This window comes from Melanaphis sacchari, unplaced genomic scaffold (genome assembly GCF_002803265.2).
Source record: "Melanaphis sacchari strain LSU unplaced genomic scaffold, SCAv2.0 Contig12_pilon_pilon, whole genome shotgun sequence".
Lineage (NCBI taxonomy): Eukaryota > Metazoa > Arthropoda > Insecta > Hemiptera > Aphididae > Melanaphis > Melanaphis sacchari.
In genome coordinates, this window is record NW_020270527.1 from 3,007,140 (window position 1) to 3,027,002 (window position 19,863).

A 19,863-nucleotide genomic window follows, 5' to 3' on the forward strand; every position below is an offset into this window, starting at 1 on the left:
ATTCCAAATTTAGAAATAGTTAGGCATATTTATCCAAGTACAGTAGTTTCAAACTGCTTAGACAAGAGGGCTTTTTTCGTTCATAAAAAATTAAAATCCTATATGAGGTCAACCATGAAGGAGGAAAGGCGAATGCATTAGCAATATTTAGCATTGAAGCAAGAATTGGTTGAAAAATTAGATTTTAATAATACTATTAACAAATTTACCCATATAATAAGCCAGAAAAAGAAAATTACAAATAATAGTTCATTATTTTTTTTATGATATGGTTATTTTTTATTTTTTATAAATCAAAAATAAATTTGGTTTTATTTTACATTTTTATTTGTTTGCACATAATATATACATAGACATAATTACTTGACTAATAAACCCAAGTATCGAGTAGAGTAATGTAGGTTATTAATTAAAAAATTAAAAAAATGTATAAAATATATTTTTAAAATAGGGGCACCAAATTTTGTACAGCCTTTTGGGCACCGTAGACCTTAAACCGGGCCTGACTGTTGAGTGTTACATAAATCAATAATTACTATTTAATAAATACTATTATATAGCCTATTAAGTTCAGCACTTGGTACCTCCGGAGTCCAGGCTCCAAGTTCAAACTAAACGGTAACCGATAATTACTATCATCTTTCACTAATCACGTAACAGCATTACCACAACATATTTCGTGATTACAAATATACAACAAGAAAGTTTATCAGTTTATCAGGAAAAACATAAAACGACAAGTTGACAACCGTCTACGTCCATCAACTTTACCAATGTACTCTCTAAATAAGCACATTTTTAATTATTTACGAAAAACGATTAGATATAAGTACCTATTTAAATGTAGCTGAATTTTAGTCATACTGTTAGAATGGTTAAATTATGATTACGTTACAATGTTTTCCTAGTCACTTTACCATAAGTATATTTTTATTTTTTACGGCTAAAAACTGATCTCGACTCTTCGTTTATGACCGAACTGTGAGTTATAAACATGAATAAACCTAATATTTCGCCTAAAAAGAAATCGAGCTTGTTAAGTATTCTACACTTAAGGAAAAAAAAATCAACGACACCCGAAAATGATACATCAAAACAATCATTTTGTCAATTAGATGGTCCATATCGTAATGTTTCTAATCCACTCAATAGAAGCACAAATGTGTCTTTATGTTGTGCAATTACTGAAACAACAAAAACACCATCTGATTTTCAAAATGGAGAGAATTCAAATGAACCTGATGTCTGTTCTTGTGCAGTGGAACCCAATACTTCTCATAAACGGTCTTTGAGTTTGGGGTTACATTCAACTATCAACGGTGTAAATTCAGAATATAAAGAAATTGATTCAAAAGAACTGTCAACCCCTTCTTTAGAAAAATGTGAGAGGTTACGGAAGATGTTTGGCAATGCGCAACATGTGTCGGCTGATAATATAATTATTCCAAAAACCACTAGTATAAATACAGCAGATTCAAAGCCAATTCGACCATCATCTACAACTACTTTAACAGCATCTGAATATTTAAAGAAAACTGAAACTAAAAATAACTCAATGGATAGTTTAGCCAGACAGGCTTTATTTGCAGTAGAAGTATTACATCTCATTCCCACATCTGATGTTAAAGAACGGTAAAATATTTAAATTAATATTTTAATTTATTTATTTGAATATTCATGATTTTATAAATATATTTATTTTATTTTATTTTTGTTCAGAAACTATTTGCATGGACGTATTGCAGGAAATTCTTTACTAGGAGCAATGGAATTGGAGCGAGTTTTACATAATCGAGAAGTTCGTATATATGTTGGAACGTGGAATATGAATGGCCAAGTAAATAAAATAATTGATAAAATAAATTCATGATGTTTTTATGTAATTACAATTATTTTATAGGCACCTCCACCTGAACTAAATGAACTATTATTGCCCGATACTGTTCCTCATCTGCCAGATATTCTTGCTATAGGTACCCAAGAAAGTTATACTGATAAGTTTGAATGGGAAGTAAATATTCAAGAAACTATTGGTCCATCACACATTCTTTTTCATTCTGCTTCACTAGGCACATTACACTTGGCTATTTATATTAGAAGAGATTTAATTTGGTTTTGTTCTGGTAAAAATTATTAATTATTCCAATGTTTTTAAGACTTTTAAGAATATTAAATATCTACTTATATTTAGTTCCTGAAGAATCGAGTTTTAGTACTAGACCAGGAACTGCATTTCGAACAAAAGGTGCTGTTGCAATATCATTTTCTTTATTTGGATCATCAATTTTATTTATAACATCACATCTTACTGCACACGTGGAAAAGGTTAAAGAACGTTTACAAGATGTGCGTAGAATTATTAAATCTTTGGAACTTCCAAAACTTTTGCCTGTTAAACATAAAACAAAAGGTTCATGAATTGTTTAATCTTAATTCATTAATTGTGTCAATAAAATTTTTTTTTTATGTTTTTAGATGTTACCAATAATTTTGATTATGTATTTTGGTGTGGAGATTTAAACTTTAGATTGGCTCATTCACGACCTGAGGTAATGAAATGGATAACACAGCACAGATTTCCATTAGCTTCGCCTATGCACCAAACACTTTCAGATCAACTTAATGACTGTATTTCAAACGGTAAGTAAAGTTATATTAAACTAATTGATAATTTAAATTATTATATTTATTTATATTATTTAGTTAATGTTCACTTCTTTTTAATTTGTAGTACAAATTTTATTCTATAAAGTTTTAGTTGTTGGTTATGTTGGTATAATATTCATAGACATACATAGAAAAGCTTTTTAATTACCAATAAAGTTAAAGCTATTATATAATATAGTCAATAACATAATTTGGTTAACATTTTCAATTTTGCGATTTTTTTATGTGATCATGGATATTTAAATATGCATACATCTTTTCCCTCCCCTAATCATAATCTGGGAAAGTGATTCCATTTTTCTTTTACATTTTTTCAACAATTACATAAAGAAGCATTAAAACTATAAATAAATAATTATATTTAAGTGTTTTATTATTTATTTATATTATAATTTATAATGTTGTCAATATTCATTTAATCATTTTAAACTAAATTTTCGGTTATTCATTGAGGTATTATTGTTGAATTCATTAATGATCCTTCTATATTGATTTTCTTTTCTTTTTTTAATTTGTAACATAGCAAGATTACTTAATTGTTCTTGATAGATTGTGATCCTCAGATAAGTTTAGGTTTTTTTTTAAACATTATAATGATCTTTCACAGCTGACAATTATAGTGGATATAGTTAGAAATATTCAAATAAATTATTTCAAAATTGGAAATCCATTTTGAAAATCATCATTCTTAATAAATTTTATTTTTTTTTCCATAATACTAGCTGTTTATATGTCAGAGTACTTAAACTTAAACATTCTATTATGAACTTCAATATAGGTATTCAGATGTTTTAAATCAAAGTTGTAGGTGTTACAAACAATATTTAATGTTTCATGTGGTGGATTATCATTGACTGTTATTTTTTTTAATCCATTACTAGCTGGTGTTCTTTAAAACATTGTTGCATTTCTATAATTATGATATGTAAATTTGGATAGTAAATTTTGATACAACAATATTCTTTTAAATCCAAAATTTTAAGCCCCTTTTCCTCACTACCTAGCTTACATGGAACATTTTTTTTCAAGATAATTTGGGAGGATCAGTGTTGTTTATTTTAATCATTTCCATCTATTATTACATTCAATTTCTGATCACATCTCTTTTATTTTTGGTATTGCTAAACTATATTCTTGCAACATCTGAAAATTGTTTGGTGTTCCAAGTATAATACTTGCAATACCTCTAATTATGCCACTGTATACAGTTTTCCCTAATTTAAGAAAAAAAAGCAGATTCAAATTAAAATATAATTTCAATAAATAACAGACCACCATTATAAACTTTGCTACACAAGATTAGCAATCAATATTTAAATCAATCTAACAAATTTGCTAAAAAATGAAAACTAATAAATAATATTCTTGTAGCTATTGTAGCTAATAATTTTAATTAAACTATTTTAAAAGTAGAAATATAATAATTAATTACTATTATGTAAAATATAAATAAGAACCAGTTTATACAAAAAGCTCTACACCATTATTTAACTACCTTCTCAAATATTAAACATAGTAAATTCAAGTTTAAAAAGATGTACTGTACACTGTACATTATTTGAAAGTAATTATAATTATGATATAATATGCCACATATTACATGAAAAAAAAATTTGATTATAGATATTAAATTTTAAATTCACTCAATATTTTTAATACATCTTCATAAACTTGTTTTTATTATTTTCCTTTTATGAGAAATAAAAATTAAATTAAATTACTTCTAATTTTAGGTTTAGTATTTCGTGGATTCCAAGAAGGCCCATTAACATTTGCACCAACATATAAATATGATCCAGGAACTGAAATGTTTGATACATCTGCTAAACAAAGAACACCTTCATATACAGATAGAATTCTTTACAAATGTGGAAAACAACAGGTTCTACCTAGTCCCACAGGTAAATATTGTAAAGTTTGTACAATCCAAAGATGTATGGTTAATTAATACTAGTGATATCTAAATGCTTTATCACTAATAATTTTTTTAATTAAATTTTTATACAGTAGAGTATTGCATATTATTATACTATACTTATACTAGTCATTTTCTTTTTAATTAGATAAAAATGTTTATGGATATAATTAAAGGAATTTTTTTTAGGATAATAACTTAAACTAGTTTAAAAAAAATTAACTTTTCAAGATTTGGATATGTTAGTCTTAACATAGTCATGTAGTTTGGAGTGTTTGTACAGATATTTTTTCCTCATGTGACTTGCAAAAAAAACGGTTCTAAACTATTAAAATTAAAATTAAACTACCTTAATAAATTAAATTGTTTTACAATTGATTCATTAACAGTGTTTAAACAATTCTTAATAGATACAAAGTTGTCAACAATAGTCACTTTAATTAAAAGATTATGGTTAAGAATTTCAAAGACACAAACTATAACCAGTTTTATTCTACTATTTTGTAAATGTATTTATTTTAGGTTATAGAATTGATCACAATTAAAAATATAATATATTATTTAACTAAACATTTTTATGAAAATTAAAATTAAAAAACAAAAAAACTAAATTACATTGCCATTAAATATGTATTTCACTTGTTAATAGATAAAATTATTATTTTTTTATATTATTTGCTTGTTTGTCTAAATGTTTTTATATAAATAATGTACAGTAGAACCTCGATTATCCGGGGTAATGATGGGGAGAGGATCACGCGGATAAATAAAAATCACAGTTAATCGAGACTTTTTATAATAATGAAATTTTTTATTTAATTTTAATTAGAAATACATAGGTATACAATTTTATAATAATAAAATTTAAAAAATTTTGATTCAATTGTAATTAGAAATATAAAGGGGCATACATACAATAAATTTTCGGAAGAGTGGGCACGATTAATCGCAAACACTGATAATCGAGGTTCTACTGTACATTTTTTATTGTATCATAAGAAAATATATTTTTGCAGGATCCACTTGTACTTCATCTAGTATTGAATGTTTAACTTACTGTTCAGTTCCATCAGTATGTACATCTGACCATAAACCAGTTTGGGGTCTTTACAAGTGTTCGATTCGGCCGGGTATTGATACGTAAGAATTAAAACTTCATTAAAAATTGATTGTGATTTGTATATAATTATAAATGGAATATATTTCAGTATGCCTTTAGCTGCTGGACAATTTAATCGAGAAGTATACTTGGAAGCAATCAAAAGACGAGCAGCAAGTATGGATAAGCGTGTTGGAACTTCTGCTGTTTGTAATGTGCAATAACAACAAAAACTATTTAGCCAAAAAATTGGCAACAAGTGATAAAATATTCTTAAAAGGGTACTATATATTAGTTAATAGAATAATATTTAAAGGGGGATCAAATAACTAATCATTTGCATTAATCAAAAATGATTAAATATTAAGGAGTTAAATGACGCACTAAAAGACTGCATGTAAAAGATAAAACGATCAGCTATATTAAATTTGCTTGACTGTCTATGGTGCTTTCATTTTAATATTGTTTTTTGAAGTTTTATAGATATTTTAACCTTACCAAAGTAATTTTGTCTAGTCAAAATAAATTGTAATTTTAAGTGTAATTTGCAATGCCACTTACCACTTATTATTATCCTTTTCTTGCTATAATTTTAATTTTTACCTATTTACTTTATTACACCTAGTCTTACATCTTTATGTAATTTTTGTTTAACCACAATTTATACTGTTAAAGTTAATGTTTTTTTATTAACATTTTTATTGTTATTTTACCAATACTGTCAGTTCAGTATTTCTTTTTAATTTTGATTTTACTGATATAAAGAAAATAAATTTATTAAAAGATAAAAATAACTATTATATCATTTTTTTTTTACAGTTAGTTTTATTTTTTATATAATAGTAATTTATGGTTCAATAATCATACTTATTAAAATTAAAATTAACTATAACTTCACAGATATTTTAATTATTATTATCTATGTTAAAGTAGACAATATTTTAATTACTGTGATATTTTATGAAATAGCTTCTATTTTATGCAAGTTAGCATAAATAATTATAATATTAGTTGTTTTGTTTATTAGTTTTATTTATTATTTTTGTGATTATAATATTATATCGACAATTATGGATATTGGATTTCAGACTTTTATACCTTTTTTTTGTACCCATTTTTTTTTTTTTTTTTTTAATATAGTTAATTGCTATTTTGCAATCCTTAATAACTAAACATATTTATTTTAATTTATCAATCAATCCTATAAGAAAATATAACAAGTTTTAATGTAAATGCTGTACATTATTGATTTATTATTTTTTAATTCCTGATTTATATTCATGTTTTGTGTATATTTTAAATTGATCATGCTGAATAATATAAAAATTAATTTGTTTTTCAAAACTGATTTTTTTATTATTATCAGAGATGTGAAATATAGTCTAACAATATGCCACTATGATATAAAGATATTTTATCAATGTAAATTTATTACTATTAAAATATAATCGTTTTTATTTAAAAGAAAATATAAATCCAAAAAATTACTACCTGGCTTGCTAAACTTAACAATTGATTTCATCAATGTTTTAATATTTATAAGAAATAATTACTTATTAAACAAATAAAATATCAATACAATGACATCATGATATGAATTAATTATGATGTAGCTATTACAGATAGGTATGTTAATTTGTGGTTTTTCATTATAAGAATAATTTTGAAATGTACAACTATATACATAGTTATAATTATCTTATGATTATTTGTATAATGTATACATTTGAAATTTACATTAAGAAACAATTTTAGTAACAAATTTAACGTAATAGTTGCAATACATTGATTTATACAAGAAAAATGTCTTTATATTTTTAATTTTATAGATATAAATAATTTTCTACTCTGATGGTGGAAGTATCTGAATTCACAACCGATTATTTTTTGCATCATTATAAATATAGATTCTGGATAGTACTCTCTTCACTTAATTTAGTTAATGGCTATTTGTCTTAGACTCTCAGTGAAGCACTCAAGAGTGAACTGACTATGAAATTAGCTGTTGTAAAATACATCATCAGCGCTCTCTACTACCACAATTTAAATCGGTGCAATTAATTAATAAAGAAAACAGAGTAACATGTTCTATGGTAAGGTCACAGAATATATTAAATTTAATTTAATCTAATTTCTAAGGTTTAAATGGTTTAATGTTAAACGTCTCTTTATCTTATCCAGATGTGCAACCAGTATTTTTTTTAATCGTGATCTTTGACGGGCACGAATATAATTAGATAATAAAGGATAATATTACTTGATATAAATAATTATCTACTATGCAACTGGTACACAGAATTTGTCTATAATATGTCAAATATTAATATAATATTGACAATCTGTGAGATTGTACAGCCATAATATTCCTAGTCTTAAATTATATTAAAATTATTCAAACATTTTGTAAATGGAGGAACTAAAGTACAACTGTGGTACAACCCAACCATTCGTTATCACTATAATTTTGAGACACACTGTTCGATTCCTTTGCACCATCCTCGCGACCAACATGATGTACGGCACGGTATCAGGTGTGCTTACGTACAGCCATCTTGTTTGTTATTTCGTTTCCGCACCGAATCCGTGTAACGTGAACGAACGAACGTCCGCCGCCGTCGTTACCGACGCGAAATTGGAACTGCATGTCGCGGTGTCCGCGGTATTGAATGGTCTACATTTTGGAGTCATTTATTGACGCTCCACGCCATCTAAAATATATTTGTGTACAAATTCGACGCACGTGCCGTTGTGATTGACGGTCGCAGAAATTGGGCGTACACTGAGCAAGCCAGTCAAGTTCGTTTTGGCCGACAAAAATTCGGAACATAAGCGCACCGCCATCCCATTCAGCAAACGGAACAAGAACAGAAACTCAAAAACGAATCCTTTGCCCCGTATTATGAACCACATGGTTGAACGGGACAGTCAGAATGACGTTCCGGAAGGAATGGACATCACGGAAGGTATGTAACCGCAGACGCTCTTTCAGTAGCTACAGTTATTTTTTATTTATTTACTTAGTCAAAAGTCGTTTATCTGTTTCATTCACCCCCGGTCACTTCAGTGACACAACCTTTATTCGTTTGGCTTAGTTGACACGAATAAATAATAAAATTGTCCTTGCTGGTTTATGCTTCTGTTGAATGATAAGTGTAATGACGACACGACGCAACAACTCCGTTATGTTATTAATTACGTACCTATTCATACAAAAGGAAAAAAATATTTTTTATTTGATTGATTTTAAATTGATAACCTACCTATTGAAAATGATTTACAACACTTAAATTCACTATGGTATAAACTAGGCTGTCATTATAATATTTCTGACTTTAGTTGTTTGTTATCAGCATTTTCTTGTTTTTATAATATATTAAATTTTGAACTACGTTTCATTTTATATTACAGTATGATCACTAATCAACATTCTATAGAATACCGCCTAGTCATTAAAGCCCTTTCTATTCAACAATGTGTATTTGCCAACTTTCCTTTTTTATGAAAAATATAAATTATACCTAAATGTAGAAAAGTGTTTAGAATGATATTGAATAATTGATAATGTTTCAAATAATTTTTATTAATCGTAAAAGTTTTAATCATATGTTCAATAATAATGACTTTTTTTCTGTTATCATTATGATAATTTCTTAAGAATGAGATTAGTATAAGTTTTTTTTTGTTTATGAATGAAAATATCACTTTATTGAAAAAAACATTTATACTTTTATCAAACTTTTAAATTTTGTTGGTTACTTGCAAAATATAAAAATATAATCCAGTTTGATTTAATTTTAACAATACGGGTACATTTTATTTAAGATCTTAAATATTACAGATTTATTTAATATACATTTTTTTTTTTTTTTAACTAATACTTGTCCTTATTTGAATGATTTAATATTAAGAATATATATAATTTATGAGAATTACTACTTAGAAGGATGTATAGCTTAAATTTCTATATTATTGTGTTTTAAGAATGATAAGCAATACAAAGAAAAATATTGTACTTATATTGTAGCTATTAGTTAAAATATAAAAATTAATTAATTTAATAAATAATTTTTTATATTTTTATTATTTTTTTTAGTGTTCACTAATAATGATACACCTTTCGTGTATACAAGTGGTATAGATGTACTTAATGATCTAGTAGAAGAGCCACCTGAAACAATACCCATAACTGACGTAGAGATGGAAGAAGGTAACTAATATCTATTATTAATTATTTATTGATTTTTTGTTAATAATTTCATACTTAATTCAGTTAATTGTCTACTTAAAACATTTTTTTATATAACAAAATTTTAACAGTATTTTGCTTTCATATTTTTGATGACTATACTCTTACAATAAAAACAACCTCATTTCTTATGCAATGGCCTATTGTTGTTTAGTTTTATGAAACCACTCCCATTGTTAAATTAGTTTTCATCTTATTTTTGATAATTAGTTGCAGCTAATAGTTTTAATGTTTAAACCTTAGCAAAATGTAATTTAGGCTGTTGATAGAATAGTAAATTAATCACGACACTTGGTTTCTGTTTAGCTTCAGCCATTGCCACCATGTAGGTTAGGTTGGTTTTCCAACTAAGGTTACTCTTATCGTGAAATAATACTTATCAAATTTTTAAGGTCTATCCTTTTTTTAAATTCATATTATTATGTATAAATAACCTTAACAGTGTTTATTTTTTATGATTTTATAGCTCAGTAAAATTATAAGTTTTTTGAATAGATATTATTATTTATAAAATCTAATTTATTTTTGTAAATCTTACTGAGTCAATTGGCATAAGAAATTGCAATGATAACTATTTTATTTTTAGATAATGCACGTCCAGAAGCAACTTTTAGATTTGAAATTGAAAATTTCAGTAAATCTAAAGAACAAAGATTATCACCTCCTTGTTATGTTCGTGATCTTCCATGGAAAATAATGATAATGCATAGAGTAAGCCAAGACAATCGATCTGCTAAACCTGCTCAACCTTCTGTTGGTTTTTTCCTTCAAGTGTGTATTTTTTTTAATCATATTATTCATATTCAGTATTATTGATCTTTATTTATTATAATTATAGTTATTACCACAAAAACCATAATCACTTTTATTTTTTAATTAGTGTAATGGTGATTCAGAAAATACTTCCTGGAGTGTTAATGCAAGTGCTGAACTTCGTGTTATATCCCAAAAAGAAGGTATCTCAAATGTTGAACGTAAAATTCAACACCTGTTCTACCCGAAAGAGAATGACTGGGGATTTAGTTTTTTCATGTCTTGGGAAGACATAACAGACGAATCCAAAGGATTTATTAAAAATGATACAGTTATATTTGAGGTAAGTTTAATTTTAAAATTGTTTGCATTTATAGAATGTTTTGCTATTCTTACTTTACTACTGCTTTTAACTATTTTTATAACTTATAAACTTAAATAGATACTATATAATTTTAAAATTCACATTGTTATGATAAAATATATAAAGAATTAGTTATTAGACTAAATTTTATCAATTATTTGTCTTACTATTTTTTAGATTTCATATTTGATTTTTAATTTCTTGTGATTTAAAACATGACTTTGAAGTTTTTAATGTATTCTTATTTTATGTAATATTATGTAACATATTTTCTTATTTAATATTGATTATTTTTCGTGAAGTGGATATATCATAAAGATAATAATTAATTAATCCTCTAATTTATTATAAATGTATATAATTAATTATTAAGAGTTTTTTTTCTGTATAAACATATAAATCTTATTATTTTTTTATTTATCTAAAGAAAATTATATTGATAATGATTTATTCATTTTAGGTATCTGTAACAGCTGATGCACCACATGGTGTTAGTTGGGATTCTAAAAAACATACTGGATATGTAGGTCTGAAAAACCAAGGTGCCACATGCTATATGAATTCACTTTTACAAGCATTATATTTCACAAATCAACTACGCAAAGTAAAAATAATATTTTACAATATTATAATTTTATTATTTATGTTGTTTTTTTATTAATGTTACATACATTTAATCATAAATATCAATTTTTAGGCTGTATATAAAATGCCTACTGAAAGTGATGATAGCAATAAAAGTGTTGCATTAGCGTTACAAAGAGTATTCCATGAACTACAATTTTATGATAAACCTGTTGGAACTAAAAAATTAACAAAAAGTTTTGGTTGGGAAACGCTAGATTCATTTATGCAACATGATGTTCAAGAATTTTTAAGAGTTGTATGCATAGTATTTATAATTTAAATAATTTATTATTTAATTTATATTAATTATCTCTGATAATTTTATTACAGTTGCTCGATAAATTGGAAAATAAGATGAAAGGCACTTGTGTTGAGGGAACTATACCTAAGTTATTTGAGGGTAAAATGATAGTAAGTTATATTTTGTGTTTAATAAACTTTCTTCACATTTAAAATATATTTAACTAATATTTTTGCTATTTTTATTTCAGTCATATATAAATTGTAAAAATGTGGATTATTCTTCAAAACGAACCGAGACATTTTATGACATTCAACTCAATATAAAAGGAAAAAAAAACAGTACGTTATCTAATATTATTTCCTCTTTGACTTATTTCACTTATATTTGGCTTATTTGTTTTATATAAGTTTTTAACCTATCAATAAACTTAGTATATACCATTAATATATTTTATATTTTTTAAGTTTATGAGTCATTCAAAGATTATATACAAGTTGAGATATTGGATGGTGATAACAGATATGATGCTGGAGAGTATGGTTTACAAGATGCTGAAAAAGGAGTTATATTTGCATCATTCCCTCCAGTATTTTATTTACATCTTATGCGATTCCAATATGATCCAGTTACTGATAGTTCTGTTAAATTCAATGATAGGTAAGTCTAACATACATGTATTAAGTGGAAGTACAAATGTATCAATTTTACAATGATAGATTTTTAGATTATGAGTATATTATTTTTATCATTTTTTTCTTTTTTGTATCAATACATAATAAGTTGTTTATGAATGTGATGATTTTCAACCTGAGTGTGAGGTTAAAATCCCCAATAATTTTCTTAAAATTGGGAAAAACTGGAATTTTTATGTAAATTAATTTTACACAATATAGATTTTTTTTATTACTCAAATCTTAAATACTTAATAAAATTCAACAAATTTTATTATTATTTTTTAGTTAAAGATAAAATTATCAAAAAATGTGAATTAATTTAATCTAATTTCTTTTTACAGATATAAAAAATTCTTGTTTTTAATTTTTTTAAAGAAAAGTTTGTTAAAAATTATTTGTTGGGTTGAATGGCTTGCAAATTGAATACAAACCTCCTCGTAGGTTATTAATTTCACAAATAAATAACATCAAAAGTCTATTTTCACATTTAATTTTTTTTAAGTGTTTCATGTTAAAAATTTGACTAAAGTCTAAAATAAAATAACTTGAGCAATATACATATAATTATATGTTAATTATTTTGTTTTAATTTAAAAACACTATTTTTATGAATTTAACACGTTCAAACGACGCGTAGTCGTCGTAAAATGTCAGGCGCGCTCAGCTGATGACGACCCATAGTCGTCATATCACAATTATTTCTGTGTCTTATAAAATCGTCGGCTGATGGCGAACGATTATTAAATTTAGCTTGGCCATTCAGTATGAGTATTTGAACAACAACAAACAGCTAGTTTTGGTTTCTCGGCATTTTTATGCTTATAAAACGTGTTATTAATATGATAACATTACAAGTGTAATTTTATCAATATTTATGCGGCTGGGTGCGCTCAACCTCTGAATTTGACGCGGACATGAATGTGTTAAACTTATTTCAAATTATTATTTATTAAGTGCTGTTATAACTGTGTTTAGGTATTTGTTGTAAAATTGTTTTAAATGATGAGTATTAAAGTTAACATAATATAATATAAATATGTATGTTATAATAATTAAATAAATACAATATTTTTAGAAAAAAATTATATCAATCTACTTTTAATTAATTAATAGCTATATCAAAAAAAAAAAAAAATCATTTGTTAGTATAAGTTGTAGATTGTTTCCGCTCAGAATTATTTTTTGTGGAAAATTATACATCGTTTAATTCAAATTCAACCACTCCTATAATAGTTACTCATTTGATATCTAATATATAAAAAAATAGTACCTATTTGCTCACTTTTTTTTTTTTTTAAATAACTATATTGTTCTGTTTTTAATTCAAATATTTTTTGTTCTAGATTTGAGTTTTATGATAAAATTAATTTGGATCAGTATTTAAAAACAAAAGAAGAAACTCCAGCTGATTACATATTGCATGCAGTTCTTGTTCATAGTGGGGATAATCATGGTGGACATTATGTTGTTTTCATTAATCCTAAAGGAGATGGAAAAGTAGATTTACAATAACATAGTTAATTTTAACATAACATAATATGTATTGTGTTATTTTTTTCATCAGTGGTGTAAATTTGATGATGATGTTGTCTCAAGATGCCCTAAAGAAGAAGCAATAGAACATAATTTCGGTGGAAATGATGGAGACGAGAATATGATGCCGATAAAGCAATGTACAAATGCATATATGTTGGTTTACATACGTGATTCTGAACTAAAAAATGTGCTTCAAGAAGTTACAATTAATGACATACCAAAAGAGGTAGGTAAAAGTATTAATTTAAAATTATTATCTAATGGAAATTAGTTAATGAATCTAATATGATATGGTATATTTAGGGTATTATGTTGATGATTTTGTATGTGTTTAGTTGGTAGAACGATTGCAAGATGAAAAACGTATTGAAACAATTAGAAGAAAAGAGAGAAACGATTTACATATATATACCAATATACAAGTTTTTTTGGAGGATTGTTTTGATAGTTATTTGGGTATAGATTTATTTGATTTGGAACAACCTACCTTCCGAACAGTTAAAGTAAAAAAAAATAATAATTTAGAAGAAGTACATCAATTATTGGCAGAAACTTTTGTAAGTCGACTATAAATATTTTTCAATTAATGTATTCATAAACTTTTGAAACTTATGTTTATATTTTTATTAGAAATATCAATCAAATCAAATTAGAATTTGGCCTCTTATTGCGAGTAAACATGATTCCTTGAGACCTTTATATCTTGATGGAGAAGCAAATGCTTTAAAAACTATTCAAGACTTGCATGATACTTCATCAACTACATGGAATATTTGGTTAGAGTTAGTAAAGCCAGGTGTTAGTTCATTGATGCCTTTTGATAAAAATAAAATGGCCCTGATTTTTTTCAAATTGTTTATACCAGAAGAGAGGCTGTTAGTTTATTGTGGTTACTATTTTGCAAATTATGAAGCACCAATAGGTAAAAAAATTATAAATATAAATACAATTATAATATAAGAAAATAATTTTATTTATATTTAAGATTCTCTTGTTAATATCATGAACAAAAGAGCTGGTTTTGATGAAGACACAAAACTTGCAATTTATAAAGAAACTAATAAAAATGAAATAGAAAAGATAACTAAACTTGATGATCCACTTTGTGAAGTAAGAATTTTAGTTTTAAAATATTATTTTTTTTTAAGAACCCTACATTTTAACAAATATAATTATTATTTTTACATTAAGATAATACAGTCATCGACCTATGGAGAGATATTAATCTTTCAAAAAGAAGAACTTATTAAAACCTATCCTTGTGTTATGGATCATTTTAAGTAAGTTAAATTAATAAGTTAACAATAATAATAGCATTAACTGACATTTTTTTTATTCATTTAGAAATATTTGTTCCCAAGTGTATATAACATTTTGTGATAAACTTATTCCTAACGATCCTGGGTTTACTTTGGGATTACCAATGTGGATGTTGTACCACAATATGTTACAAGCAGTTGCTGAAAGAGTATCTGTTGATCAACGTAAATTACAGATTTATTTCAGTGTTAAGTATGTGCATATCAATAATGATATTCAAACATCCTTCCATATTTAATTTATCTTGTTTTAGCAGTGGTCAAAAGGAATGTCCTGGTGAACCAATTAAAAACTCTTATAACGGACCAATTCGAGATCTAATAACAAATAACAGTTATGGAAAAAGATATCCTAAGAAATTCTTTTATCAGGAAATGCACATGTCAGTCGATGAGTTGGAAAGCAAAAAACCCGTTAAAGTTAGTTAAAAATTTGTTGAATAAGTATCTTAATATATATAAGTTTTAAAATTAATCTTGCAGATTATTTGGTGTGGTCCCAAATTAAAAGACGAAAAAGAAATAGTTTTGTATCTTAATAAGAATGATACCTCATGTACTCATTTTTATGATGTATTACATGACAGTGTAGAATTATCCCCTGAAGGATCTGGAAAATTCAGGTAATATTATTAAAAGACATACATTAACTTTCTTAGTATTGTAAATTAAATACATTATATATTTTTTAGAACACTAGAAATTATGTCAGCTAAAATAAGTAAATGGTTCAATCCTGGAATAAAAATGCCTGACATTGCAGCAGTTTTCCCAGCAAAATACTATAGGTAAGTTATAAACTAAAATTAACAGATAATTGTTATTTTTTTATTATTAATCATTTTTATTTTTGTATACAGAGTAGAAGAAGTACCAAGAGATGAATTGGAACTTGGTGAAAATGAATTATTAGTTCCTGTTAATCATTTTTCAAAAGAAGTATACTCAACATTTGGTACTCCTTTTCTTATTAAAATTATACATGTGAGTGAAGAGTCCTATATAATTAAAATATCTATATAATAAAAACATACATTTATGTATTTTGTTACTGTTTAGGAAGAAACTTTAGCAGATGTAAAAGAGCGAATTGTTAACAAGACTGGTATTCCAGACAAAGAGCTGGAAAAAGTGAGTTGATTTTATTAATTTTTTAAAAATTTAAACTAATTCTAATTTTAAATTTTAGTATAAATTTGCAATTTGCCAAGGAGTCAGAGCAACTTTTATTCCTGATACTCATATTATGAGCTTACAAGATTTTAAAACATCTCCTACCTGTAAGTTTTTTTAAAACTATTTACTTTATGGGTAAATGGGTTATAGAATGATTTAATCTAAAATAAAAGATTTTATGATAATTTTACTTCTGTTACAAGCGAGAAAAATCTTATTATTCCAAAGAATTAAAACTGTATCATCATAAGTAGAAATTTAATTCTTCATAAATATTCTCAGATGATGATCATTTAGCTGTGATAATTAGGGGAAGCCATGTGACTGTTGGAATATTGAATGAACTCTAAATAATATCATATAGCTGATTGGAGGCTATCTACAATCTACAAATTTTGTCTCAGTTACTGTTTCCCTCTGAATATTGGTTCACAGTATCCATCTGTGGTTGTAATCTGAACTTTTATGATTTCTGAAGAGGTAAAATGTTTCAGTCTTCAATTTTAAAAATGGTTTCTGAACAAATTTGATCTAGATGGTTCTTGAATAAATCTCCATTACTTGTCTAAATATTAAAAAGAATTAACAAAAATGCAGTTGACTATACATTTTTGAGAAGAAGTTTACTAAAAGGTTCTAAAGTCTAGTTGTGTTTCTATAGCAGCTAAAAACTATCATAAGTATGGTCACATTTTTCATATAATTAGTTTTTTGTACTTAAATTTTGTCATAATTGATTCTCCGTCATTCATTTAGGAACATCAATACCATAAAAATCTTTGTCCGTCTTTCTCTGATTACTCTTTGTAAGGTATAATTTCTAAATATTTGGTATTGAAAAATTCTAGTCTTGTTTTATTTATTTTGTTGACTAAAACTTTTTAAGTAGTTGGTCTCTATGCATACTTTAATTATTTTAACTGCTTTCTTCTAATAAAAATGTCTAATTTATTGTATAGTATTTTTGATATTCCTTCTACTCAATTATTTATTTACATGAAAAATAAAAATAATTTTTAGTCGTTTCATTTTAGTAATTTTGCTTAAAAACAAAAAAATTATAATTGTAAAGCTTCCAACTGTTACATTTCATTAATTAATTCTTTAAACAATGAAAATTTACTAATATATATATATATTAATTATAAGCTTACTTATATATAAGTATATGAGTTATACTAGTAATGATAATGACAATTTTGAATAAATATTTTTAATGGTTAAATCAATCTTCTGACTTAAGAAAACATATATAAATTTAGAATCCATAAATTATTAAATTGACGTTACTATGAATATTTTCTTGTTTTTAACGTCTGTATCAACTCCCAACATTTTTCTTTTTAATAATTACATTCAATTTATTCAGTTATATTAATCATTGCTCTAACACATACTTTTATTCTGATAAATTCTTATCATAAATAATATATTAAATTAATTGAGTATTAGAACTTTCTGAAAGTTTAAAAATTAATTTTGCAAACCATAAATCTTTTATTCATGCATTCATTCAACCATAGCATTATTCATTTGAAAATAAATGTATTTAATAATATCTTATTGTTATTAATTGAAAAATTTAATTTAATTTTTAAAAAAGTGGCTTGGCGTGGCGCGTTGGCTCTATCAACCGTAACAATCATAAAAAACAACCTACCGTACCAACCTTACCCTTACAACAGTTATGTCCCTAGTTGTCAAAGCTTAAGTTCAATAAAAAAAAAATATTTTAATAAAGGACTTGATATTTTAAGAGAATAAAAATTTAAACTAAACTACCACTTACATTTTTTTATCAATTATTACATTTACTTCAGTGGTTTTCAAAATCTTAAATATTTTTTTTTTTGCCGCTACCACTACTATTCTCAATATTATAATATGATTTTGTTTAATTTTAAAGTAAATTTATTTAGTCTTTTAATATGTCGTTTATTTTATTAAAAATTAATTTAATTAATAATTCATAACTTTTATTCATTACACTAAAAAATTTCTTAAAATCTAACTAAATTTAAAAGAAAAAATTCAAGTTAACTTTTTTAAATCCTCATCTGATATTAATATTAAATAAAAATATGAAATTTTAAGATTCTTTTTTTGCTTCTAGTTGTAAAACTAATCTTCGTTTACATTATAAAATCAGCAATTTGATAAAAATTAATTAATTTTAAAAAACTTTTTTGAATTTCAGCTCAAGGACAAGGCCAACGACCATGGTTGGGCATGGAACATCCAAATAAAACTAAACGCACACGATTAAATTATTTAGAAAAAGCTATTAAAATCTATAACTGAAAGTTTATATACGCATATGTATCTTGAATATATTTTAAATTAAATACTGTGTGTGATAGTAATGTCAAATTGATATACTGGTGATAAACCTTTTTACCTATGTGTGTTTTTGCGTTTGATTAAAATTGCTATTCTGTTTTATGTATAATTCTGCTTGATTTTAAAACAATTTTTAAATGTTTTAAAGGGTACTTACTATATTTTATTTTTTATTCTGCCGATCATAGTACTGTATAAATATTACTATATTCATATTAAATTTAAAATATATATGTGTGGTATATTTACAAACTCAATTTTACTGTAAAGTATTTATAAAAACTCCAATCAGATATTCAAAAAAATTATCAATGTTGCTAATTTTATTATAAAATATTAATATATGTAAATGATGAATAAGTCTTTACACAGTAAATGTGTTTTGTGACAGGTTTACATCAAGACTATTCAATTGTATCCTATACTCCTGTCTTTGCAAATTAAGTGTTGATTTAATTTCTTTAATAGTATTTTGACATTTATTTTTAAACTGGATTTTAAAAATAATTCAACTTCACATAATATTTAAAAAAATATATTAATTGTCGACAATAAGCATTGACTTAAATCATAATTTCAATTGATAAAATACCGCTACCATTAAGATGTAAATCTGTTACTGTTTGGTGTAACATTTTTTTTTAACTTTCACTAATTAGACCTACTTATTACATCATTTTAAAACATAGAATCAGAATGTTTATTTATTTTTTAAAAGCAATGTAATTGTGTAAATAAATTCAATTATTTGTTTTTATATATATTATTTTTATTTTTATTTTTTTTTTTTTTTTTTTGTTCATTTTATTTTTTTTAAATATATTAGTGATATTACTAACAAAATTACCTTTAGAATTAAAATGACAAATCATTGTTAGTCAACAACATTTGTTTTTATTTCTC

The 19,863-nt window shown here is 25.1% G+C and overlaps 2 protein-coding genes across 4 annotated transcripts; both read left to right on the plus strand.

Moving 5' to 3' along the window:
• Positions 1-600: 600 nt before the first annotated feature.
• LOC112591120 (inositol polyphosphate 5-phosphatase E) lies at positions 601-6,292 on the plus strand. Its single transcript, XM_025334805.1, has 8 exons — positions 601-1,632; positions 1,720-1,837; positions 1,901-2,123; positions 2,192-2,410; positions 2,476-2,640; positions 4,401-4,568; positions 5,599-5,722; positions 5,791-6,292. The coding sequence occupies exons 1-8, from the start codon at positions 995-997 to the stop codon at positions 5,903-5,905; spliced, it is 1,770 nt and encodes a 589-aa protein (XP_025190590.1). The 5' UTR covers positions 601-994; the 3' UTR covers positions 5,906-6,292.
• A 1,934-nt stretch (positions 6,293-8,226) lies between these two features.
• On the plus strand, positions 8,227-19,128 carry LOC112591264 (ubiquitin carboxyl-terminal hydrolase 7). Of its 3 annotated transcripts, none has more exons than XM_025335031.1 (23): positions 8,227-8,644; positions 9,775-9,888; positions 10,514-10,698; positions 10,808-11,023; positions 11,505-11,648; positions 11,742-11,927; positions 12,002-12,082; positions 12,163-12,253; positions 12,380-12,572; positions 13,933-14,086; positions 14,154-14,355; positions 14,468-14,682; positions 14,756-15,047; positions 15,111-15,235; positions 15,317-15,405; positions 15,470-15,637; positions 15,699-15,864; positions 15,928-16,067; positions 16,137-16,232; positions 16,305-16,428; positions 16,504-16,575; positions 16,634-16,724; positions 18,818-19,128. In XM_025335031.1, exons 1-23 carry the CDS (start codon positions 8,581-8,583, stop codon positions 18,919-18,921), a joined length of 3,312 nt encoding a protein of 1,103 aa, XP_025190816.1. In that variant the 5' UTR covers positions 8,227-8,580; the 3' UTR covers positions 18,922-19,128. The 3 variants fall into 3 exon arrangements, with proteins under 3 accessions (XP_025190816.1, XP_025190814.1, XP_025190815.1); XM_025335029.1 differs by having other exon boundaries at positions 8,581-8,644; positions 14,154-14,351; positions 14,461-14,682; XM_025335030.1 differs by having other exon boundaries at positions 8,581-8,644; positions 14,154-14,351; positions 14,461-14,682; positions 15,702-15,864; positions 18,818-18,921.
• Positions 19,129-19,863: the final 735 nt, after the last annotated feature.